Source organism: Barbatula barbatula, assembly GCF_947034865.1.
Source record: "Barbatula barbatula genome assembly, chromosome: 13".
Classification (NCBI taxonomy): domain Eukaryota; kingdom Metazoa; phylum Chordata; class Actinopteri; order Cypriniformes; family Nemacheilidae; genus Barbatula; species Barbatula barbatula.
In genome coordinates this window covers 15,498,921-15,526,070 of record NC_136776.1, presented here as the reverse complement: position 1 = coordinate 15,526,070, position 27,150 = coordinate 15,498,921, and the positions used below count along the sequence as shown (strand labels likewise).

Below are 27,150 nucleotides of genomic sequence, written 5' to 3'. Positions count from 1 at the left end.
TCAGTTTTTGATATATGACATACAATAACAAGACCAGTAACCGCAATTACAATACAAAAAGTGAATGGCAAACAGGTTATGGCGGTTGGTTCCAGTACAAAAGTTGCCAAGTCCTTAGTCAAGTTAAAGTGTCTTAGTTTTTGATCACAGTAAGACGTTACAGCCGTGTGGTTAATCATTATTAGTAAATAGGGAAACTTTAAATAGGACAAAACACTTTAACTATAACAATCGCAGAATATTAACATCGTGGAAATGACACCTTTTGACTTTGCATTTTTATTGAACGCATTAGTCATGGTTCTTAACTATATCATACATTTCATTCCGGTCACATTGACAGACGTCCTGTGGTATGGTAAGACACTCATCAGCATAAGATCATGAAGCATTAGCCTCAATGTCATTAAAAAACAAACGTTACATACGATAGTAGCCCATTGAATTCACATAAAATATACATACATTGACAATATACATCTAAATGTATTTCATACATTATATTTCGTCAATAACAACCTTACAATAGAAGGCACTTGGTACTGGTAAAAATACGTTTGATAAAATATCCAACTGTGCAAATATATCAGTAAAACACTCATGCCTTTTTCGTAGCATTCTTCCGTTGTGCGTGTGCCACTTTATCCAACAAGCTGTAAATCATCATGTGTATAATGTTACATATGGGATTCCCAGTACAAATTTGGGATCCAGTTGTACATGAGACAGGTCAACCATGCATTAAAAAAATCGCTAGTCACTGAACTTAGTAACGTGTAACAAAGAGGACGAATCAAAATAGACTCGAGTCATTAAAAGAAATAAAGGTTCTGACACAACCAATGTCTCGTCTTTAGACAAACAAAAGCACTTCAGAAGCATCGGATCAAAGAAAAAACTATTACAATAATAAAAGCTGTTTGTTATTTTTAGCAGTCAGGCTATTCATTAACTTTTATTGAAATACGCACTACAAAGTCCTGTTTTTACAACAACACTTTATTGATCTGTTATCTGCATTTATGGCCACAATGTAAAGTTTTATCAGGCACAACCTCATTTTCAGTAACATATTCATGAAGTTGTTTCATTTAGGCCTGAACGGTTTATAATGTACCAATAATTCAAAATCCGTACCATTCATTTGTGCAGTTTGTTCTTTATTCTGCATTTTTTCTAAAGTGCCAAATGTCTAAGTCTCGCATCGTTGTTCGCTTTGGTACCAAGCCCGCAATTTAAATTCACTTGGGCTACGTGAATGTTTTATGCCTTATTTGTATGCCAATTCTTTAAAAAAAAATCTAGATCAGGAAACAAGACTAAAGCAATGTTGCTCACTTTTCTCCCTTTGTTGGTTGCGTAAAATGCTTTCATTGAAGTTAATAATTATGTGTTCTGTGTGGTTAGGATTTGGGCCGTTTCCTTTAGCATATCCTGCTGTTTTTGTTTGCCCACTGTGGGTCGATTGTTCGAATCGAATAGAAGATTCTCGTCAAAATATTAGACCACGCAATTTTTGACGTTTGTAATATAAAACAAATATATAAAGTAAACAGACGGCATATGGATCTAATGCCAAGTCACTGCATTGGGAATTACGAAAATAAATGTTCGAATTTTGTAACCAGCTAAACTCATGGTATGATCTCGTTCGTCATTCCTAAAAATCTGATGTGTGCACAAAACTAATAGGAAGTCTCCCTATGTGGTCACCACCTGTTTCAAAAACAGCATGCCTGGGGGGATCACAACCCATGATGGGGGGCTCCGCCTCGCTCCCAACCTGCCCTTATCATCATCCTCATCAATATCCTCCTCTTCCTCCATCCCTCTTTCCCTCTGCCCCCCACTTAGCCCAAGGGACGGTAACAACAAGGGGTGAAGCATCGGCATCTTACCGAGCCCTAATGCGCCAGGGTTGGGGTACAGCACAGGCCCTGCTCCTAACAGAGGGCTGAGCATGGACAGATCCAAGGGGTGACCTCCAAGGGGCCCGGCAAGGCTGTGTAAGGCGTGGGCCCCTAGCAAGCCCGTTACCGCCCCTGGCAGGATGTAATGAGCCCCTCCGGGGTAATGAGGGTCCATCACCAGTGAGGCACCTTCTGCTTCAGCATGACTCCCTCTTAGCAGACCATCAACCCTGGGCGAGCTGCTCTGATTCTGGGCCACGGCATGGCCGTGTGCCTTGATGTGTTTGCGGAGAGAGCTGGGGTCAGTGTAGCGTTTCAGACATCCCGCCATTTTGCAGCAGTAGGGCTTGTCCACGTAGTGCGTGCGCGTGTGTTTGAAACGGTCACTGGAGTTTGAGTAACGTTTGTTGCAGCCTTCGTACGGGCAAATGTACGGCTTCTCTCCTGGAAGGGTAGAAAAGCAGGAAGGGGTATTATTCGTTAGTTTTATTTTTAAGTTAGTTCAAGTGGGTTTGTGTTTAAGTTAATCGATTTGTGATTCTTATTGATTTCCAGATTCCGACGTGGTAAGAGATATCAACTTTTATGGTAATGTAGCCTGCCATGTCTGGTTTGCAAATATATACAGTACATACAGTTCTGTAAAAAAATGGTTAATTGTCATAAGGGCTTTTATTTAAATATCATCAGATCACAAGTTAAAACGTGTACAATTGGTAAGAAGAATTGAAAAACAAGGATCAAGTATCTGATTCCTAACCTTTCAATTCCAGTTCCAGATTTAGAATAAAATGTCATTCTTTTTATTAAGTTAGAGTGACGAGTACTTAAATCTATGACCACAAATATTTATTATAATTAAAATGTTTGTTGTATCTACAGTATATATAAATATGTGATCTTTTTCCAGTAAACAAACCACTGATATAATTTCAGATTGTTTATCAGTGTACGTAAAATATACAAAATACAATTACAAAATACGCACATAAAACAAAATCATGTTAATGGAGCCAGTTACAAATATGTATAATACTGTATCAAATAGAAAAAATATTAAATACCAATTTTCAGTTGTAGATATTAATATATTTATAAACATTGTTATGTTGGACCCAAAATACTGTAGTGTACCCTTTTCCCATTTATTCTTTTAACAGTTTACTTCAAATTAACATTGTTTTTATTATTATTACTTAGCAAAGGATAATGAAAGAGTGTTCCGGAGGAATGCAGGGGTCAGTCAAACAGACAGGAATCGTCTGAGGTCACACTGCACACGGACATGTAAAGACTTGTCATATTGTGGGAAAACGCTCATGTGTGTGAAAGTAACAAAGACAGAAGTGTTCACTAGTGCTGTTGAAACGATACCAAAGAAATATTTCATCCGTATTAATGGTACCACCTCAGTTTGGTACCTGTGTGCTTTGGGAAAATGATCCGTCAAGTAGGTTATGTACAATAAAACAATATAAAACAAATTTTAAAAAGAGAAAGTGCTTTGCAAAAACAAAGTAGTTTTATTGTATTGTATTTTATGTTATCTATCTCAATTCAAGTTCTTTTAATTTCTTCTTTACTGTTTTTTATATCTTTATGCTTTAAATGTGATTCATTGGGCAAAAGGGGCAATATCATATGGAATATTTGTGTCACTGTTTCAGGCAGTCCACATTGTAGATGCATATGTCTCACCTGTATGTGACCGCGTGTGTATTTTCAGGTTCTCAAGCCGTGAGAAACTCTTGTGGCATGTTGGGCAGTGATGAGGTTTCTCATTAGTATGAGTGCGGATATGAATCAACATCTTGTACCTGTGTAAGATAAATGAATCTTATCAGCACAGACATACGTACACCATCCATGAGCAAACATCCGATGATCTTTGATCTTATTTTAATAAGCTGTAAGAGCAGCGCTCAAGGAGATTCAAACGTGGCTTTTATGATGGTCTGTGTGTTGACACTGGTCTTAACTAGAACCACTGAGGGCTCAAGAGGAAAAAGAAAAGAAAGAAACCTTTTAAGAGTCGTGTATGTGATGTTTGTCATGAGGAAAGTTCATCGAGTGTAGAACTTTGGTCTATTAAAATGTAAGAAGAATCATTTAACTAACTGCTTTATGCTAACTATTGATTTATAATTGTCGAATAGTTAAAATTAGGGATATTAAACGATCATTCGTGATTAATCGCATTCAGAATAAAAGTTTGTTTTTGCATCACTTTGCAAATTGATTTTGTATTTATAAACACATACTTGCACGTTTATATTTTAAATTATATATAAACATTTATTGATTTTTATATATTTTTCTGAAATATATATGTCTTTTATTCTTGATGTGATTAATAAACAATTTAGTTATATAATTATAAATATAATGTATAATGAAACGTACTACTAGTTACCATAAACTTATTTTCTTGATCAGCATTTTGTCTTTATTTCTAGTGAAACATATTTATAGTTATAAATTCCCTAAGCAGCAAAATAACAAGATCTATTTACAGAGATGATTTTGAGCATCAAAAAATATATGAACAAATATAATTTAGCCTTATTTAACAAAGCTTTGCTTCAGAGGTGACTTCAAGTATAAATGATTTTAAAATGTAAACTGTGTTTTTATGAGGTTTTATGGCTTTGGTTAATATGTTTTATATTAACAATATTAACAGTAAAGGTCTTTGGTATGTCCATTTTGATTTGTAAACGTGTGTGTGTGTGTGTGTGTGTGTGTGTGTGTGTGTGTGTGTGTGTGTGTGTGTGCGTGCGTGCGTGCGTGTGTGTGGTCTGACCTGGCGTTAAAGCCTCTACCCTTGCGTGCACAACCCTCCCATTGACAACAGTATCCCGAATTCTTCTCTGGTTTCACATGGGAGTCATTCACATGATTCACCAGCTCCTGCAGGCTCTCGAACAGCAGATGGCACTATAGAGTCAGAACAGAGAGGTTATGAGAAAGGCAGAATAGAAAAGCATTCTGAGTATTGTTTTATTATAGTGCCATCTACTAAATATCTCAGATGCGATATCTAAGATTAAAGCCAAGTACTTTATTTTATTAAAGACCCTGAAATCAAAATTCGCTATTGACCAAACTGAATTTTGTTAAAAGAGTTCCTACAGTTGTCTGTCATTTACCTTTAGCCAGCGGCAGGCCAGCTGCTCATCCACTGAGGGCTCCGGCGAGTGCTGACCAATCAGCATCGAGGATGGCAGCCGCAAAGGACCCTCTGCACCAATCGGAAGGAAGAACCGAAAACCTGGAGGCGGAGAGGCGCTCTCATCATGGTAAGCTGAGCTTTCTGATTCCTGTGAGTATAGAATGGGGTGAGTTTTGTTTGTGTAATTCATTTGTGAATCATCTTTAAATCATTTTGGAGCGCAATAGTAGACCACCTAATGTATGAACAAGCCCAGACGCAAACCCAGCATTTCTTATTTTAGCAAGGGTTCAGATCAGGACACTTTGCGTGTCTAGAGACAGAGCTGAAATGAATTAGTGTGGAGGTGAACTGAATTATGGGATTGGCGCAGTCTCTCCTCTTACTGAATTACATTTAACCCTGAATAACAAACACAGTTCAAGCACACACACAGGAGACACAAAGCTGTCTGTGTGATCTCCGTGTAGACACTCCACAACTATGACAATGAAAAACTATAAAGATAAAGTTTTAAAGGATACTATTGTAGAAGGATTTTTGTGAGATCACTTTCAGTGTTTTTTTTCCCAGCCGATAAATAATCAAACATTGATAGCCAGTAAAAATGTAGTCAAATATTAAGAGCTTGCACATTTAAAATGTGAAACTGCAGTATGTGAGCTTAAGAATGATAAAAAAAATTGTCACGTATCGTGCTTTGTTTAAATGGACCTTAATAGTTCTAGTAACACAATATAACTTGAAAATAATGCAGTTTTATAAAAAAAACTCTGTTCAGAAGCTTGTGAAAACACAATATGTGGGAATATATAGGAAAATATAATGCGATAAATAAAATGATACAATTCCACATACTGAAACCAAATACTTATATTTTTCAGTATATTTTTCAGTATATCAAAGTATTCTATAGAGTATTATTATTAATAAAACATTTTAATATGTCAACAGTGTGTTATTATAAATGTATTAAATGATTTAATATATTGACAGTTTCTTTGCATAAGAAACTAGGTGTGTACTGATACACTCAGCTCCATACACAATACTGGGTTACGATTATGATTGCATCACAATATTTGTGTATACATATAGAATAGAATAGAAATAGAATAGAAATAGTTATAATATATATATATTTTATATATATATATATATATATATATATATACACCTAAATGACACAGTTAACACTTTTTAGTAACATTTGTTATTTCGTTAAAGAATTGAAACATTCAAGGTTATATTCAACCATCTTTAAGGTGGCCCTAACTTACAGTTTCTTTATATCTCATGTTTATTTAGAGTACATACAGAATAGTATCGCAACCTTCAAATATCCGCAGAGTCTTTAGTTTGATCACATTTATAAAAGACAGATGCAGCTGTACGATAATTTCTTAAAAGATGTGTCGCGTCTGGGGGGAGGAACTAAAGCTCACATTGCCCAGAAAACAGAGACATCAGTTTCACTCACAGCGTACGAGGTTCATGTCCAGCTTCGAACGCTGGGGGAGACACACTACGTCATACGTCCGATACGTTTTTTGACAAGTTGACCATGATAAGCATGAGAACACAGCACGTTTAACATTGTAAAGAAGACAGAATACATGACACACCGCTGCAACACCCCTTTAAATCGGAATAGATCGGTCACTGAAAAATATAACTGAATTTTAACATAAAAATAAAATAGTTGAGTTGGCCAGTTGAGTTTGTTCTTTGAAGGGTGTAATTACTCACTGCAGCCAGCAGAGGCGCCGTGGGACTCCAGCTGGCACCGCTGTATATAGGAGAGGGTGGTGAGGGAGAGGAGGACGGGGACAGGCTCAGATCCACCACAGTGGATGAAGAAGAGTCTGACATGTCTTTCTCATCTGTTGTATCTGGTGAGATGAACAGACGGGGTCATTACCTTATAGCTGAGACTTCACATCATGTCTATTGCTGATTGACTGAAAATACATATATAAAATATATCGAGATTGACTAACCAGGGCTGGATACGCGTGATGCTCGTGATATTCGTGCACGAGCGAATTGCAGTGGTGCACAGATGGATGTTCTGATCGTCCTGTCACGGCTGGAGGGTATCTTCAGGTCCAGGGGCTCGTCCAGCGACAGCATGGCTATGATCCACCTGGTGAAATCAAATCAGCTGGTTTTAACATACTATTATTCTTTATATAGAAAAACATATTTTTATTGATGATTCTACGCCATTAAACCAACTCTGATTTGACAAAGTTTCGTTTAAAAAGGGAAATGCACCATCTCTCTCCCTCACTTACACTCATTTCGGGTTCCTGCATTGGCCCTCATTCATTGATGTTAAGTGCACATGGAATCTTTAGGACCCTCCACTTAGGACCCTCTTATTTTGTGCTAACTGTTCCACAGCTATTCACACATAGACATTAAGAGCAGTAATAGTGGCGTCTAAACAGACAAACTGCGCTACAGAATGCGTTTCGTAAATACGTTATCTCCTACGGCCAATAACAAGCCAAACAGCCACAGTAGTCCTTCGAAAGGGTGGGGTGGAGTGAGCAGTCATTGCAGTTCACAACCTCACTGTTAGATGCTACTAAATTTCATTCACTGGACCTTTAATACTCACAGAAACCTGTTGACAATGATGTAAAGCATTATACACAGGATTTCAAAGCAACAACATAAACAAACAATACTGCGCATGTGCGTGTTCATGGACTGCACTTAACTTCCGGTACACATTCAGAAACAATAGCGTGCCTGTAGATTATTTCTGCTAACAAGCAAAGGAAACCGGGAAGAACTGTTACTTTGCTAAACTTGCCTCCCCAATATTTTTACTGCGATATCAGGCTCAACCGCTAGTTGTCAATGCACCCTACGGTTTCTTTAAATGCGACAAAACTACAGGATCCATTGTAAAAAGAATGAACATACAACAAAATTCCATTTTTTTTTATTTAATACAATTAATAAAATAATAATATAAATGTATATTATTGACATAAATGAAATAGAATATAAATAGTTATAATATTTAACACTAGCCAGACCGATAAACAAACACAGACCAGAAGTTAATTGCAGTCCAGGCGTGCGTGTCCGATGAAACGGTCTATAGCCTGCATGCATTCAGCTGTGTGTCCGCTTCAGCAACTGTAAGTCATTTACATTTCTTTCTGCTACACAGGTCACACACACAAAGTTTGATACTAACCTCACTGCTCTACAAACACACTAAGTGCATTAGACAGAAATTGAGGCATACATTATACTATACAAATATATAGATCTAATCTAATGAGTTTCAATTGAATGTGTTCATTTACAGCTTTTAATCACAGACAACTGGAATTGTGTCCTGAGTTTCGAGCATCACTGTATGTTTCACTTAATGCGCTGACTCCCGGTGACCCCTGAACTCTCTCCTGCAGTGACGTCTAGATAAACATTCATCCGATCAGCCAAATACTTTCTGCACGTGCACAGGAATGCGGAAATACAGCAGCTTTAACAACCACATGAGGCAAAGTGAGCTACAAAAGATGTGTAGTAACATGGGAACATATGGTGTGTGTGTGTTTGTTTGTTTGTTAGCATCGTAAGCAGGAATGGGGAAGAAAACAGAATTTATGGTTGCACATATCGCATTCAAAAAAGTTTACACATACCACCCCACTTTTGGCAACACAACCTTGATTTCCTTGCATATCGGAATTTGCCAGAATTGTAACGGACATTAACTGCCTTTTAAAATCTGTTGTATTTCTGTGAATATATTTCTTGCCTATAGCACCCATAACACAGAAGTGTAGTATAGTATCATATTTTCTGCAGATCACACCAAACAGCAAAGAAAATGTCAAGAAGGTAAATTCCTAGTGGGTTTACTAGTATACCAGACACCACTAAATATAATTGCTCAAATCTAAATGTAATTGTTTAAATCAATGCCTTCTTTGTTTTTACACATCCCTTCCTCTCCAGTTCTCTCTTTTCTTCTCTCTCGCTCTGTCATTCTTTCTGGCTTTGGGTTTGTTTTCGGGATAACTTCTTGCTCAAGCTCCTCCCGTCATTCTCTGGGCTTAACGTACGCACAAAAACACTCAGACATGTAAACGGCACAAAATTGGAAACGTTTCTGTCGAGCGCAGGGTGCATGCAGCGGGTTTTAAAATGGATTTTGAGTAACTGAATTACAATGTGTCCAGCCACTGCGACAGAGAGATGGAGTGTTCGTGAGAAGACTGACGAAAACAACGGCAAAAGAAAGGGAAAGAGAGAATTCTGTAGCCAAGAAGAGTCAAATCAAAAGTTAAATATAAATTAAGGCTGAAAGTGTTGTATAGACCACAACATTTTTCTGCAACCTTGTCAAATTGTTGTAGCTCACTCAAATATCGTCCTATCCTAACAACCCATACTTTGATGGAAAGCTGATTTATCTTTCAGATGATGTTAAAATCTAAATAAAAACAATTGACCCTTAAGACTGTTTTGGTCAGGGTCATACACACACACACACACACACACACACACATATATATATATATATATATATATATATATACAATTAAAAGTTAAAGATATTAATTAAACATTTTGATTAGCTTATAAATGTTCTGTTGATTGAATTTTGTTCAAACGCGTGCAGTGTTAAAAACTTCAACAGGAAGCTCTTCTGGACCAACGTTGTTTATGTATTCTGAAGTGGTCTATAGATGGATATAAAGAAAACTGTCAAGGAATCATTTACTCTGTTCAAGTCAAATGTAATTCGTCTTGATTTTAAAGTATATATTATGATAGTATGGGTGTAATTAAATGAACTCATACTAAAATTATATATCTTTTTCACACTATATATATATATATATATAGTGCTAGCTCAGAAAGAGTTTCGTTATTGCATTACATACAAGAGAATCTGGGGAAGAAATGTTCTTAATTGACCAAAATAATATGCAGAATGTAATACATCTCAACATAGTAAAGATGTAGTTTTCTTTATTTAAGGGATATTTTTTTATATACTTTAAAATGTGTCATAGCCCGTAGATTGTTTCAGCGGCCACAACATAAACAAACGGGATGTGGCCCAAACTTAACTTCCAGGAGAACTCAGAATCAATAACTGTTGAATAGTTTTAATTTAATACAATTATTATACATTAAAATATTCATATATATATTCATATAAATTCCATATATAATAGGTATATATTATATATTTTCACAGACCGGATGTGAATTCGTCCGAAGCTTATGCGTCCGATGAAACGGTCTATGTAAATGTTTTCGACTCTTCTACAGAACAGTCTCTACAGCAGTAAAACCCAGCAATCAATACACTAACCTTTTAAACCTACAGTGTAAAGTCGAGTAATTTCCAGATCTACAATGAACTGAAAGTATTTCTATAGTTATACAACTTGAAATGTCTCTATGGCTTTATGACTGTAAGTGAGTCTATAACTCCCCTCCTTTCCTCAATTCACACTGAAATGCAGCACACAGACACATTTCTTTTCCCTTTCACTCCCTCTTTCCAAACTCAGTGATGCAATCCTATTATTTTGCTTGCAATCTCCGTGTCTGGTTAGGAAAAAAGAGGGGAAAAGAGACTGAGAGAAAGGTTGGGCTGGGTGTAACAATGTGTCGCTAAATTTCACACACTGCACGTTTAAGTACATAAAAATAGACCATGTGTATGTCCATTTATGCTAAATATTCATCTGAATGGTCTCATTAAAATACTTTAGAATGAGCAATTATACCTGTTTCCTACATCTTGAATACTTTTTGAATATATTTACTTCTTTGTCTAACATTACCATTCATTTTTGTTCCTTTCAGTTCATTTCCGACCCTCGCAGACCCATTAATCCGTAACAGGATGAGGGTGGAGAAGAAAACGCAGCTAAATAATGAATCACTGATGAGGAAGAAACAACATCCTACAGAAGGCGAAAACCTCAAACACTATCTCTCTCTTTCTTCATCACTCCTTTGCTCTCCGCCCCTGCGCCTGGCAACAAGTCAAGGTCAACACAACCTCCCCTCCTCTAAAATTCTCCATTTCTCCTTCTCTCTCTCTCCGTACGGTCTGTTATCCAGACCCACACACACACATTCCTCTGGCCGCAGCAGATTCACCCAATTTGTTTCCACTGCGCTTTTAAGTGTACATTAGAAATGCAAAGAGAGAGCCAAGCTCATAAACAATAACAAGGACCAGCTGCGGCCCGACACGCCGAGCGTGGTTATCATGCATGCTTTCAGCCGCGGAGAGGAAGGTCTAAAGGAACGACTCGTTGGAGAATAAAATGGACGAGGTGGATTAACTGCGATTCTTCAGACACACATTCTCCCGCACTCATATTTCTCCTCTCTCGCCCTCATTTTCCATGCCTTCCATTTCCCCCCTTGAACCGCTCGTGATTTGCAAAGGCCTCCAGGAACTCCGTCCAACCCCAAACGCAAGCCAAGGGGTGGGGTGAGGGGGATTGAGAAAATAAAATGAGATGTAAGGGATGATGGAGAAAAGCAAGAAAAGAGGGAGCTCAGGAATTCGTAGTGTTTCTTTTGGATACCAACAGGCACATGTGCGACGTACGGTATCATGTGTGTAACAGGGGTCCTCATATAGGTGCAATTCCCCGAAACGTTGAGTACAATGCCGCGAGGATCCGCCGGAGATGTGGAATTTGAGAGCCGGCCATCGGCGGTTGGTGTTTCACAAGAAGTATTTGTGGTTTCATCTCTCCTTTCTGCTTTCCTCACCCATTCTTTCACGAATCCAGTGAACCCAACGAACCCCAGTGCAAAAAGCACAGACCACATAATAAAGTCAACACGGAGGTATGACTGAGCCAGGATTACACACATCGCGGCAAACAATGTCTCAGGACCCACTGGAACGTTCACATGAACACTCCCACAGTTTCAAAACCACACACATTTAGCCACAATCTGTCTCTCATTCGGCGAGCTTCTTTCCCAGACCCTGTTAATGTTGCAGTTTGTTGCATCAGGAATGGGTTTGGCCCTGCGTCGGCTAAGCCCCAAAAACGCCCAAAATATGTATATGACCGCTTTAATCGCCATAGACTTAAAAAGGGGAATCCCAAGGAACGGTGACCCATTAGTTTTTATTTAAACTTTATTTAAAAAGGCAGCATGCAGGTAAGGAGGACAGCATAGTTAGGTTTATGGCTGACGAACGATATCGAACATAAAGGGATAGTTCACCCCGAAATAAAAATGTAGTCATCATTTACTCACCCTCTTGTCATTTCATAATGGCATGACTTCTTTTCTTCTGCAGAACACAAAAGAAGATATTTCGACAAATGCGTGTAACCGAACAACACTGGTGCCAGTTAACTTGCATTGGTTTTGTGTCCATGCAATTGAATGGGTGCTTCCATCGTTCGATTACCAGCATTCTTAAAAGTTACGTTTTAAATGACAAGAAGGTGATTAAATGATGACAGAATGTTAATTTTTGGGTTAAATATCACTTTAATACACTTCCACCTAATAAATACATTTTGTGGACATAAAACATTTCATTGAGTTGAATAGAAAACAATAAAAAAATCAGCTGCAGTGGTCTGTTATACAGTTTAGCAGTCAATTATACATAAATATTTGACTAGAATGCTCTTTTTGACCAATCAGAATCAAGTAAGAGAGCTCTAGAGATCGATAAAATCCCTTTATTATGAATTTCTTAATCGTGGTTTTATTATAGACGTTTCAAAGTGACAACATAAACAAACAATACTGCGCGTGTTCGTGGACTTTCCTTAACTTTCGTTACACATTCAGAAACAATAGAGTGCCTGAAGATTATTTCTGCTAACAAGCAAAAGAAACCGGGAAGAACTGTTACTTGGCTAAACTTGTCTCTCCAATATTTTGAATTTAGACTGCGATGCCAAGCTCAACCGCTAGATGTCAATGCACCATACGGTTTGTTTAAATGCGACAAACTACGGTAACCATTCGACTTGTTTATTCGATAAAACATGCATACAACAAATCATTTAAGGACAATTATAATACAATAAAATAATATGAATTAATATTAACATAAATTTAATTAAATATAAATAGCTAAATTATTAGACACTAGCCAAACACAGACCGGAAGTTAACTGCAGTCACGGCACGTGTCCGATTCAACGGTCTGTAGTAAAAGAAGTAACTTTCTTTAGAAGATAGTTATGGGTAGTATAATAAAATAAAACATTTTCCATCATTCTAAAACATGCATGACTTTCTTTCTTCTGCAGTACACAAAAGAAGATATTTTGAAGAATGTTGATAACCAAACAACATTGGACCCCCATTCCAAGAAATGGACGCAAAACCACTGAAACATTTCACAAAATATATTCTTTCGTGTTCCACAGATTTGTGGTTTTGAACTACATGAGCATAAATAAATGACAGGATTTTAATTATATCAAATACCCCCCCCCCCCCAGGTGTTTTGTCTTCACACCTGTAGCTGCCCTGACATGACCAACACAAGTTATATAACACCAGGTGATCTCTGTTCACGACTGCTCGAAGTCATCCAGAGCCCGAGGGAGCTTCAACATCTCTAACATCCTTTTGCGAATCTCAAAACGGCATCAATATTGATATTTATTCAACAAACTAGGTCAGACTGTCTGGATAAAACTTGCACCGTGAAAAAAACACATTGCGCTTATTCTGGTGGTTAAATGACACATATTGCCACTGTCCAGATGCGCTCGACGGTTTTACCTCGTTACTGACGTCTGGTTTCCGCGGTACGTGATCCGTCGAGACGGCTTGAGTCGCGCGCGAGAGACAAACGTTCCGTGAACCGCTTAGATCGAAACGCCAGATGTCTTCATCAACACTTCGGGATCCAGATGTGCACATCCAACCAATTCATGCATAAAACTAACACGTCAATCGTATTTGACAGCGCTGGTAGAAGTCCGAGATATCAAGTTACGGGCATTTGTTGGTAAATAAATACATTTCAAAGGAGCGTCGCTTGCTTACGACGCCTGTCGACTGTCTCCCGACTCGTTCCTCGGACTCGGAAAATGAGAGGGGGAGAGAGAGGGTGGAGAATAAGACACAGGGTGGAGGGTATTAAATGATGATTCTTTATTTTCCTCCAGATGTGGTCTCTCACTCTCTCTCCCTCCGTCCCGCCCTGCTGCGTGGCCGCGCCCCCTGGAAACGTGACGACGTGCGTCTCGACTTGCGTCGGTGTCTCCCCGTTTCACCTCAACTCTTTTCATTTGCGAGAGAAACACGCACAGCGTTTGCTTACATAACAAGTATTTGACAAAGTTCGTATGTGGCATTACTGTAGCACGTGTGTTCAACGGGAGGATTTCCCTAATATAAGTCAAATAAAATGTTTTTGCGCACCCTGACAAACAGGTACTAGGGCGGCTTCGTGGTACGGGAATGATGAGAATAATACTATGGTGGTTTTCAAATGACATTTTGAAGAAATGCTTAAAAAAAACATGATACTGTCGTATTTTTGCGTAGTTGTGTAATCGGGGGACGAGCGCCATCTCGTGGTCATTCGAGGTGTTAAGGATAGATTAAAATAGCTTTCTTTAAAGAAAATGGTTAAATTACTTGTGTCATCATTGTAACCACAAATTTACCATGGTCTCACCGCTACAACCATAGTTTAACCATTATATTTGTAAAACTGGTACGTTTTACGCACAAATATACATAAATAAATAACATGGTTTATACACTATAATAAAAGCATGGTCATTTTTAATAAGAATTCAATGTTTGGACCACTTACAAATACTTAATAGTCACTCCAAGAAAAAAATAGCCTTCCACTGTCTTAGGTCACATTTATTTTCCATATTACAAGTCCCTTTTTAGGCTTGTTGTAGACATGTTTGTAGTCTTATTTTCCAATAAAGAATGAATCCAAGAAAGTTTTTGTAAAGGTCTTTCTCACTGTGGCGTAGGTTACAGGCCCTCTGATTGGAGAAGGCAGCTGCTCTCACTCCCTGTTGCTGACGCTTGTGCAAATGCCCTGTCCGAGAGCACCACCCCACCCCCAGACCATCCACATGCCCTTTTGCCTTTCTCCTGGGGTATATATAGCCAGAGAAGGGATCTAGCCAGCCCTGGCAGTCAAAATGAGGCTGTTTCTCTCTGTCTGTGGCCTCCTGTCTCTGCTGGCGCTCACCACTGCAGGTAAGAGAAAAGAGGAAATTCATTCAGTACAGTAGTCACAGATGGTCAAACACATGCAGTAAGTTCAGCTGGTTTGAAGCATGTAGTCAATGGTTCCAAAAGACAAGTTATCAGTCATATTGAGCGGTGGATGTATATTGTGTATTACAGAAAAAATGGAGCATTTGCATGGCAGTTTTTGACTTTGTAGATTGAGTGCAGAACAAAGACACGGCTGTCTGAATTTTCATACTTGAACAAGGTTTCTATCATTGATGAAGTTGCTTTGAAGGGAAGGAGGTGTGTTTATAAGCAGTTTAAGACATAGTGCTATGATGGCATCATCCATTGATTTGTGTATTCAATGACTTATGATGTTTTAGCAACAAATAACAATACTATTTAAGTTCTAAACAAGTAATTTCATTATTAAAGCCACCAGTAAGTCAACATGTTGAGTGAATTAAGTCAATTCTCTTTTTTCCAAATTCTTTATCTTTAATCAAAATCTGAAAATGTACTTTATTACAAAACTGGCGATTCTTCTATGTGATGTCAGTTTGACAGCTCTGATAACTCCTCCCTCTATTTGTGAACGATACACCCACTTTTCCAACTCCAATCAATTCACAGTGGAAAAAAACAAACTGTTCCCTCTTTTTTTTCATTGATCGACGTCTGATTCACTTTCAATTTAATTCAATCTTATAGGGCTTTTCACAATTTTGCAATGTTTCAAAGCAGAAACAGATCACAGAGAAATAGATAAATAAATAAAAGACACAATGGATTGTAATATATGGAATTTCAGCAGTTTTTTTCAATGCAATCCATACGGATGAAACTTTAATAAAGCACATACTGTGGACATAGCATTTATACTTCTAACATTTTTTTATTTCTGCATCTGACAGCTCCCATGGCCTTATGTGATAGCAAAGTGTACAATAGATGCACTCAAATGCATCATTTCATCTCGGTATTGTTCACTTATAAAACCTTTGTGTTCTGACATCAATTGATATTTTTAAATACTGTGTAATAGGAAAGAATGGCGTTTTCAGACACATGGAGTGTCTTAACAGTCAGATCGTGTGTCCTTGGTTGAGAAAAGTGAGATTTTGTTGACTTGTAAACACACATGCAACACGTCTGGGATTGAGTTCTTGTTAGTATCATTAATGACCCTCCGGGATTGATATCGAATACTGTGACCAGTTCAGAAAGGTAAATAAATGGTTAAATGACTCTTTTATATTTATATTCATTGAACACCGTGTGATGCAAGCAAGCTCCGAATTCCCAATGTCTGTATGGCATGTCATTTATGGGCAATTCAGGGGAAAATGTTTCTGGAAGATAAGGTCCGAGGATCCCTGCTCTTTAAAATTGAATTCTGAGACTCCACACAAGCCCAACAGGTCATCTCAGTAAACACACATAAACGTAGCTTTTTATTTCCAATGCATGTTAGTTTGATTTGAAACAATAATACGCTTGGTTCGGCTTGAGGCGTTTGTAAGTGTTCTCCTTGTCTGCCCTTGTTCTCCTTATGTACAGTCAGGTGTTAAAGGTCTAGAGTACGGCATGAAATCAGACACTCTTCTGGTTCAATTGGTGGCCGTGTTGCAAATACGTACACATAACGGCTTCACAGCTCCGCTTACACACCCCCTTGTACTCCGCAGCTGCTGTCACATCGCTGTCTCAATCAGCATTTATTTCTGTCGTGCAGGCCTTGTAAGGGCAACCATTATGTTAACAGAGGGACTTAGAGCCCCTGTCTAGCAAATGCTACTGTATCCAGACCGATTAAGCAACGGGGGCTTTCCCTGTACAGTTATCTCACATCTACCAATCACGAACACTGCTCACAGTAAACATTGTCACTGCAGTACTACACAAAAAACCCAAACAACAATAAAACAAGGACGTCATTTAGAGATCGAATAAATGTACAGTAGTGGGCAAAAGTGATGAAGCTCAGCTTTAAAGTAATAGTTCACCCAAAAAAATTATCTGTTGTTATTTACCCACGCTTTTGTCATTTCAAACCTTTATGACTTTCTTTCTACAGCAGAACACAAAAAAGTATTTTGAAGAATGTTGTCAACTGCCCCCCGTTCACTTGCATTGGTTTTGTGACCATGCATTAGAAGTGAATGGGAATGCTGTCCGGTTACAAACTTTCTTCAAAATATCTTCTTTTGTGTTCTGCGGAAGAAAGAAAGTCATACAGGTTTGAAATGACAAGAGGGCGAGTAAATGATGTAATTTTTAGGTGAGCTGTCACTTTAAGAAGAATCAAAGGGGGGAAATGAATTACTCACCCTCAAGACGTTCGACTAGCCTAGGACATCCATTCATCTTCGCAGATCGTTTTGATGAAGCCCTTTGATGGAAGCAACGTAACTGACATTCTGCGCTTTGAAAGAATGAGACATTTCTATACATTCATCGCGGGTCCCCTTACATGGAATTCACCATGTTGCTTTATACAGTAGCCCTAAACGGACAAACTGCTCTACAGAGCGCATTTTAAATGCATTAGCTTCTTCAGCAAAGAAGAAAGAACCAGATAACATCTTTGTCCTGTGAGATCTACCGTAGTGCTTCGAAAGGGAGGGGTGGAGTGAACCATTGGTTGCTATTCGCAACCTCAACGCTAGATGCCGCTAAAATCACCACCTTTAATTTAACCTAAGAGGAAATTAAAAGCCAACACAGCACAAATATGCCCTCCTGACATCACATTTGGAGAAAATAATTGTTTGAATTTGGAAGTTGTGCCAACATGTATTTCTACATTAACTCATCAAAATAAGTTAATAAATTTCAACTTGTTTTCGTAACAGCAATTGTTCACAATTATGAATGAAATGTACTTGCCGTGTAGTTGCTGTATATATAATCACAAGTATGAAAAAGTGTGCAAAAAATATCACCCTCACACTGAATGGCTGCTAGAGCCAATTGAATCAATTACACACATCCAAATGAACACATAAGCCTGGCGAAGAGCAAGAGTGAGTCCTCTTATAGCACGAAGAATGCCAGGGGTGGAACAGATTTATCAGCACTAACTATAGAAACTGGTGCACTCTGCTGTGAGCATGGTTTTGTAATGTAGCCTAAGTCTACTTTGTTTCCAGCACATGTCAAAGCCACTTTATGACGATTACATTTGTGTGTATTGTCTTTAATGTTCAGTGTGTATTTTTTGACAGAAATGGAATATAATATACATAATATAATATACATACTGTCTGTAACTCTATTAACTGCATCTACTCATCTATTGCACTGTAACTCTATTAACTGCATTAACTCATCTTCTGGACTGCAACCTATTATTAACTCTTATACTGCACCGTAACTTTAATAACCGCATTAACTCATCCACTGCACTGTTACTTCAACAACTGCATTAACTCACCTATTGCTTTGCAACTGTAACAGCTAATGTCAATAATCTATGCACACTTAAATCACTTGCACTATTGTTTAGTCTAAATTATTATCTGCTCATATCCACCTGTACATTAATGTTCATAGTGTTAATGTTCATAGTATATAGTCATCTCTATATATTGTTCATAGTACATACCTACTGTAAAATATATTCATAACTGTATAATATTTTCTCAATATTGTATTATGTATTTATACACTGTATATCCTGCACTTGCTTATTGCACTTCTGGTTAGACCTAAACTACATTTCGTTACACTGTACTTGTATATGTGTAATGACAATAAAGTTGAATCTAATCTAATCTAATAACTATGTCTTCAGGGGTGTATGGAGAGCTTCCATAATGAAGCATTGTGTGTTATCTCATTTTTTAGAATGAGGTATTTCTATACAGACACCGTGCCGGATCCCCTTACATGCAAGTCCATGAAACTTCATTTCAACGGTAACACCCTAAACGGACAAAATGCTTTATAGAACATGTTTCGTAAATACATTATCTTCTTCGGCAAAGCGAAAACATGATGACATCTTAGTTCTGTGTTAACCACAGTAGTGCTTCAAAATGGGTAGCTCCTTTAAGAGTAAACTAGGATTTAGATGAATAAGCAAATACAATTAATAAGCTTGAAAAAACAATATGTGTTTAATAATGTAATTTTTTGAGATTTTGAGTATCAAAGTAGCCATAAAATGACAAAAATAGGTATTTTCTTGCTGTAAATTGAAGATTGATGGGTTTAGGCAGGGTCACAATAGCATACTGAATAAGTGAATCTCCATGCACATGCTTAAATCATACCACGATGTAAGCTGCATTACCCCCTCAGCATTGCACAAAATGGACAAAGCACTAAACTTTTAAAGGGATACTTCATGCAAAAAAGGAATTTGTTCCAATAATGTCAGTAACCAAACAGATCTCATCCCCCATTTACTGCCACAGTAGGGAAAATTAATACTATGAGAGTCAATGGGGGATGAGATCTGTTTGGTTTCTGACATTCTTCCAATTATCTTCCTTTGTGTTTAGTAGAACAAATTATTATTTTATACAAAAAATGCATAAGAAAACTATAGTTTGCAAAGAATAAACTAGTTTAGTTTTATTTTTTGCTTTTATGATCATTTTTGTTAATTTTTTTGAAATTTTGTTTTATTATTTTTTGTTTATTATTATACTTTTAGTGCCTTAAACTAATTTCAGTTTATTTCTGGGGCAACATAAAAATTCTTTGTTTGTAATTACCAGAAACATCTTAATTTTCATAAACATCCTAATCTTGACTCAGTAAACGTTGCTCAAGTGTAAAAAAAACATGATTTATACATACAATATGTTCATATACAGTCGTATATTAGAATTCTGTATGAGCTAAGATTTTGACTTCAATGAAAGCGTCTGACATTTACCCTAGAGCCGGAAAGTTTGTAAAAAGCCTGTATGGTAGAAGACCCTCAACAAAGCTTGCTGTGCTGAATAATAGTATGAAAAATAAACCTTCCTCTGATGATCCACGTGAACAGAAAGGACTCTGCGTTCTCCACTCCTGCCAGCACGGCTCCCTATTACAGGATGTGATTCACACGAAAAGCATTTCGCTCTCATCAGAAGCATTCATCATCACATGAATCACACAGATCGGTCATTGCCACAGACTTGCATACTCAAAATGAAAGCAGCCTTGTCAACGATTGTTAAAATTAATGACAAAATACATTTTTTAAAAGATGGTTGCATTCGCTTCTTTACATAAACAGTAAGATGGTTTGTACAAAATGCAAAAAAGATGCTTAACCTGACTTTTAAATTGTGGAAAAGGATGTTTCTTTCCATACATTTCTGCATTTAGGAAGTCTTCTTTCACACATTTTTGATACATGGAGAGGTAGAGTGAAGCTCTATGAGAGACAAGTATATAGTGGATCTTGTTTGTTCCCATTGTGTTTCATTACATTTTGTGTGAATGTACATCTCAATAAACTTTTAATAAATCAGTTTTGTCCTTCGCAGATGCAGGGGGGTCTGAGGCCGAGCAACTTGTGCCTCTCCAGTTGAAGCCTGAAGGTGAGCTGTTCACCTGCTGTGATGGCACAGAAGATATCAGCCAGAGCTCCTCCAATGACACACCTGCACCAAAGAGACCCGTCTGCCAACCCTGCAGTCCTGATGAACATGGGGACACCACCGCAAAAGAAGACAGCTCCAATGAGGAGGAGGTTGTTTCGAAAGAGCAGTATGAGGAGTTAAGTGAAGAGGAGACGTCTTATGAAGAGGTATTTGAGACTGATGAGGGAGAGATGGAGGAAGAAGTTCTCGAGGTTGTGACAGGGGGAGAGAGCTCAGAGGAGGAGGAAGAGGCTGACATGGATGTTGAGGAATCTGTGGAAGAGAAGGTTCAAAACTCTGAAGAGGAGATTCATCAGACTGAGGTTGAGGAGGGAGATGAGGTTCATCAAACTGAGGATGTGGTTGAAGAGGAAGAGGAGATTCATCTGACTGAGGATGAGGGTGAGTTTCATCCGATTGAAGATGAGGTTGAGGAGGAAGAGGAGGTTAATCAGACTGAGGATGAGGTTGAGGGTGAGGTTCATCAGATTGAAGATGAGGTTGAGGAGGTAACACAGACTGACGATAAAGTTGAGGAGGTTCATCAGACCGAGGAGGAGGCTGAGGAGGAGGTTCATCAGACCAAGAATGAGGTTGATGAGGAAGTTCATCAAACTGAGGTTGAAGAGCAAGAAGAGGTTCATCAGATTGAAGATGAGGTTGAGGAGAAAGATGAGGTTCATCAAATTGAAGATGAGGTTGAGGAGGAAGATGAGGTTCATCAGACTGAGGAGGAGGTTAAGGAGGAGGTTCATCAGATTGAAGATGAGGAAGAGGAGGTTCATCAGATTGAAGATGAGGTTGAGGAGAAAGATGAGGTTCATCAAATTGAAGATGAGGTTGAGGAGGAAGATGAGGTTCATCAGACTGAGGAGGAGGTTAAGAAGGAGGTTCATCAGATTGAAGATGAGGAAGAGGAGGTTCATCAGATTGAAGATGAGGAAGAGGAGGTTCATCAGATGGAAGATGAGGTTGAGGAGGAAGATGAGGTTCATCAGATTGAGGAGGAGGTTGAGGAAGAAGAGGAGGTTTCTCAAACTGAAGAAGAGGTAAATGAGGAAACATCTCAGACTCATGTGGGGGTACTGGAGAAGGAGGAGGTAATTCAACCTGATGAGGTGGCAGATGAGGTTCCAAGTTCTGAAGACGGGGCAGAGACGGTTCCTCAGCCTGAAGAACCACTGGAGCACATAGAGAACGTCTCAGAGGAGCAGTCTATATCTGTGGAAGAACCTGAAGATGAAATAGAGGAGGCTGATGTAGCAGCTGCTGATGAACAAGCTGCGCAGGTTGTTGAGGAGGTTGTGGAAATAGCCCAAAAAGAAACGGAGGAGATGACAGAAACTACTCCAGAAGAAGCTGTTGTCCAAGATGTTCCTGCAACTGCTGAAGAAGTCACAGTGTCAGCTGACAATCCAACACTCAAAGAAACTATGAAAGGTATAATCCAGACACAACAAGGAAATATTTCAAATCAACGTTTGTACCAAAATACCAAATAACATATTTTAGAAATTATTTTAAAGATAAAAAGTCCATGCAGTCGACATAACACAAAGAAGGCCACTATATTTTTTCAGTCATTAGGGGGCGCACTAGGACGCCGTTGTAAAGGACCTTCATGTTCCCTACCTGATACTTTGATTAAACACACCAGCAAATAACCTCACATTAATATCCCTTGGCACGCATCCATTGTCCTTTATAACAATTTGTCCTCAAGTGACACTTGTATTCTGAAGAAAATGTTACAGTGATATTAAATGCTAATGTTTACTATTGTTTTTTTTTTGACAGGGAAGGAAACCCCCTCATCTTCTGACACCCGAGATCAGTCTCACATTGAAGACACACTGCAGCTGGCCACAGCTGAACCATCACAGGCGTTTGTCGGTGAGACATACAAGCATCCAGATTCATATCTCATCTTCACAAAGATAAATTAAATTATATTAGATCATCACATTAACCAGTTACATTTTAGCTCATAATGTTGTGTGTGCTTATTTCATTGGTCACAGCGATCATGTGCAGAAAATAAAGTAGTTTGCACTAAATAATCTGCTCTCTTTATTGGACCTCTTATTTACATACACAACAATGTACAGATTCCTCTCTGTACATCATCATCCAGAGAATGTTTTCATCTTATACAATCCTTTTTTTATTATTCTGTCTTTATTGTGTGCCTTTCAATTAAATCTTTTTATCCTTTCTACTGGCCTTAAACCCTTATTTAACCTTACATTTATTTTTTCCCCATAGATGCTCTGAAGAAGCTGCAGCATATCTACAGCACAACGATTAAACCCCTGGAGATGGCCTACAAATACAATGAGCTCAGACAACACGAGGTGTCAGGTAAACTTATTTCAACTCTAGTCTTAAAAGGTAGCATTTTAGCCAAAATGATGTCTTTAATTACCCACCCTCATGTCATTCCAAACCTGTATGACTTTGTTTATGCTGCAAAACATATAAATAAGATACTTAGAATAATTTTGGTAACCAAACAACAGTGGACCCTTTTTTACTTCCTATTTACTTAAGAGACATTGAAATCACATATGCAGTCACAATCATAACAGACTACTGCTTCAAAAAAGAGGTCAAATTTGTTGTGAACTCCAAATACTATTAAAGTCCGTTTTCTTCATTTGGATCAGATGCAGAGATCACTTCAAAGCCCATGGTCCTGTTTCTGGGTCCCTGGAGTGTTGGCAAGTCTTCCATGATCAATTATCTTCTGGGTCTTCAGGACAGTTCACAGCTTTACACGGGTAACACTTATGAAATTAAAATATGAAAATATAATGCAATATCAACTAAATGAATTGATTAAATTAATTCAAATGAATGAAATGATCATTTAAAAAGTATTTAAATTCAAATAATTAAGTAAGTTCTTAAATGTCCAATATATTAAAAGTGGCAATTCTATATTTGTTATTTAATATACTATGATATACTCAGACTGTATTATTCTGTATATTTTCCAATGTATATTACATGATTATAGGCAAATATATTTATTTTTGCATACCGGAATTTACAAATCAAAATAATCTGCATATAAGAATTTTTTTATCTCCTTATGTGTTTTTAGGGGCTGAGCCCACAACCTCAGAATACACTGTACTAATGCATGGTGAGAAGATTCGCACCATTGAGGGCATTGTAATGGCCGCAGACAGTTCTCGCTCCTTCTCGTCGCTGGAGAAGTTTGGTCAGGGTTTCCTAGAAAAGCTGGTTGGAATTGAGATGCCGCACAAACTGCTCGAGCGGGTTACTTTTGTGGACACGCCGGGAATCATTGAGAACCGTAAGCAACAAGAGAGAGGTGAGAATAAAAGTTAATTATATTATGATAATCAAATGTTTAACAAATACTATGAAGTAGAAATATAACATTGTACACAGCTCTAACCGGCTTTATTGTGGTTTTATAGGGTACCCCTATAGTGATGTGTGCCAGTGGTTTATTGACCGGGCCGACCTCATCTTTCTGGTTTTCGACCCGACCAAACTGGATGTGGGATTAGAACTTGAAATGCTGTTTAGACAGATGAAAGGACGCGAGTCACAGATCCGCATAATCCTAAACAAGGCTGACAGTCTGACAACTCAAGATTTAATGCGCGTCTACGGCGCCCTCTTCTGGAGCATGGCGCCCCTGATCAATGTGACGGAGCCCCCACGAGTCTACGTCAGCTCCTTCTGGCCACAGGACTACGCTCTTGACACCAACAGAGACCTCTTCATGCGTGAGGAGATTTCTCTGCTGGAGGACCTCAATCAGGTCATCGAGAACCGTTTGGAGAACAAGATCGCCTTCATCCGACAGCACGGGATCCGCGTGCGTATCCACGCCCTCTTGGTCGACCGCTATTTGCAGACGTACCATGACAAGCTGGGCTGGTTCAGTGACCCCGACGAGGTCTTCCGGGATATTGTCAGTGACCCTGACAAGTTCTACATCTTCAAGTCTATCCTGGCCAAGACCAACGTGAGCAAGTTTGACCTGCCAGAACCAGAGGCGTACCGGGACTTCTTCGGAGTGAATCCTCCAAGCGGCTTTAAACTGCTCTCCTCACACTGCAGCTGGTCGGGTGGATGCCTATTGGAGAAGATTGAGAAGGCAGTCACAGAGGACCTGCCTGCTTTACTCAGTAGCTTGGCAGAGAAGAAGCAAGCCAAATCAGAGCCACCTGCAGAGACCAGGGAGAAACCCAAAAATCCTTGGCGGAGACAGTGACAGCAAGAGACTGAGAGTGTGGATAAAGAAGGATTTAATTCCTACTAGTCATATTGAACTGAGGGCACCAAAGAATTTATTAAATCGCTGCTGCCCTTCTGAAACCTTGTATCTCCAAATTTCTAGATTTGTTGCCATATATCATTATTATTAGGGTCCCTTTATGGTTTTGCAGATATCTAACACATACAAAGTATTAAAACGTATTTGTCAACTTTGACAAAACAGTATTTAATTATTTCAAAAGTACTGTGTTTTTTCCATTTCCCTTTTAAACAGTGAATTTGGACATACGAGTTTTCGGAAGGACAGCGATAGTTGTATGGATGGATGGACTCGAAGGTGAGACGAACAGGTTATAAAAAATACAAAGGAAATATTGCAAAAGATTTGCAGCAATGATAAGTCAGGTTTTCTTTTATTCTTACTTTTGTTGTTCTTATTTAACTCATCCTGCAAAAATAATTGTATTTATTTATATCACATGTATAGTCCGTACAAATACCACATCCATTAATATTATTTATTTTTCTTTTAGATTGTTGTTTTAAAAGTGTGTAGATGATTTCATTGTTTCATCATTACTCTATTTCTTCAGCTTCACTTGTTAATTGATCATTGTTCTCTGTACAGTTTACTAATAAGTCAACTTCTAGTGTCACTATTGAGTTTGCTGCATGTTAAGCTATGGTCACATTCAATTGTGTTTGTTTTCTCTTTTGGTTCACACAGTATGACAATGTAGCATTTTTGACTAAACTGAATATCGGTGTCAATAAAACGAGACATGACTAAATAACTGAATTGATTGGGAGACTGATACATGACTAGTCTTGCAATGGGTTTTCAGTTGAAAAAAGGCCTCTGTTATTGCGCACTTCTGGAGTTGAAGAGCTTGTAAAACCACATTTTGAACGCGAGAGATAACCCCTAATGTCCACTAGATGGCGTATAATATCACCGCACCCGCTGCAATAAAGATAGTCATCACACTTGTAAATGAAGAACCCTTTGACATCATAAAGTGCTGTTTGTGTTATCATTATCTCTTATCAGTGTGTAAATGAAACACAACAGCAAGGTTTATGTCCATTTCTTTATGTAAGAATTAAATGTGTGGCCTACAGCAGTTAAAATAATACTCTTCATAGTAAATAGAGCCATTATAGCATGCCAAATCGACAGCATATAATATTATGTCAAAATAAGACATCGTGTAACATAGCATATCTCACAGTATTATTTTTAACTTTTATGACTCCCAAGGATTAGATTTGTGAATTTGTAAAAGCATCTGCAGTTAAGCGTACTGTGCAGCTGATAAGTGTTCAAGTCAGACATATAATATAATAAATGCAATAAATACAGTTCTTCTGAAAATATACTCCTGTTTTATGATCTGCACTTTCCTGGAGGTGAAAACTGTGCACTGAGAATTAAAACGGTGCGCGCAGGATGAAGTTGGTGCTGGTTAAACGGAGTCCTGGGTCATAAACCTTCAATTCTGACACAGCACAGCATGTCTGTGAACGTGGACAAGATACATGTTTGACACAGGAAGCACGGGGTCATTATCACTTGGATGCGACTTATCTGCTGGATCAAAGGTCAAGACGCACCTAGAATCTCAAATAGGTTTTTGTGAGAGACATGACACCCACACACACTTCCCTTGCTTACTATATGGAAACATAACATAGACTTCTGTTTTTGTAATTAAAGTAAAATACGGTGACTCGTTTTATTCTACCCTAACTTTTTCGGAAAACTTTGCATAACACGAAGTTGAACTTTTGAAGGAAAAAAAATCACCACTATAGCCATCTTAAAATTGTTGGTGTTTCAGATTTTCTTTGCATGCATACTTATTGCTTTGATCATCGGTAGTATTAAACAAATACCTTTATAATCACACTAGACGAACCTGTTCGTTTAAATTGAGAAATAGAACATCATTCCAACTCGACTTTCTCGTGCGTGCGCGTAGCCGTTGAAAGCGAGCCCTGCGTGCGCGCT

The 27,150-nt window shown here is 38.2% G+C and overlaps 2 protein-coding genes across 2 annotated transcripts; one reads left to right on the top strand and one right to left on the bottom strand.

The window, feature by feature from the left end:
• Positions 1-261: 261 nt before the first annotated feature.
• On the bottom strand, positions 262-14,296 carry glis2a (GLIS family zinc finger 2a). The gene is made up of 7 exons (XM_079470646.1): positions 13,864-14,296; positions 7,083-7,228; positions 6,832-6,974; positions 5,060-5,230; positions 4,714-4,847; positions 3,609-3,727; positions 262-2,354 (listed from the first exon to the last, which is right to left on the bottom strand). Exons 2-7 carry the CDS (start codon positions 7,213-7,215, stop codon positions 1,702-1,704), a joined length of 1,353 nt encoding a protein of 450 aa, XP_079326772.1. The 5' UTR covers positions 7,216-7,228; positions 13,864-14,296; the 3' UTR covers positions 262-1,701.
• Positions 14,297-15,168: 872 nt separating this feature from the next.
• On the top strand, positions 15,169-25,930 carry LOC306902243 (uncharacterized protein). The gene is made up of 7 exons (XM_079470645.1): positions 15,169-15,315; positions 20,784-22,319; positions 22,677-22,772; positions 23,145-23,240; positions 23,546-23,659; positions 23,986-24,219; positions 24,329-25,930. Exons 1-7 carry the CDS (start codon positions 15,258-15,260, stop codon positions 25,132-25,134), a joined length of 2,940 nt encoding a protein of 979 aa, XP_079326771.1. The 5' UTR covers positions 15,169-15,257; the 3' UTR covers positions 25,135-25,930.
• The last annotated feature ends 1,220 nt before the right edge of the window (positions 25,931-27,150 follow it).

Bases quoted from the DNA above. Each gene is read 5' to 3' on its own strand.
- glis2a (XM_079470646.1), bottom strand. From the start codon at position 7,215: ATGCTGTCGCTGGACGAGCCCCTGGACCTGAAGATACCCTCCAGCCGT. The intron at 6,975-7,082 runs GTTAGTCAATCT...TCATCTCACCAG, and splicing joins ATCACGCGTATCCAGCCCTG to ATACAACAGATGAGAAAGAC. The intron at 5,231-6,831 runs GTGAGTAATTAC...CTATACTCACAG, and splicing joins CGGCGCCTCTGCTGGCTGCA to GAATCAGAAAGCTCAGCTTA.
- LOC306902243 (XM_079470645.1), top strand. From the start codon at position 15,258: ATGAGGCTGTTTCTCTCTGTCTGTGGCCTCCTGTCTCTGCTGGCGCTC. The intron at 22,320-22,676 runs GTATAATCCAGA...TTTTTTTGACAG, and splicing joins ACTCAAAGAAACTATGAAAG to GGAAGGAAACCCCCTCATCT. The intron at 23,241-23,545 runs GTAAACTTATTT...CATTTGGATCAG, and splicing joins CAGACAACACGAGGTGTCAG to ATGCAGAGATCACTTCAAAG.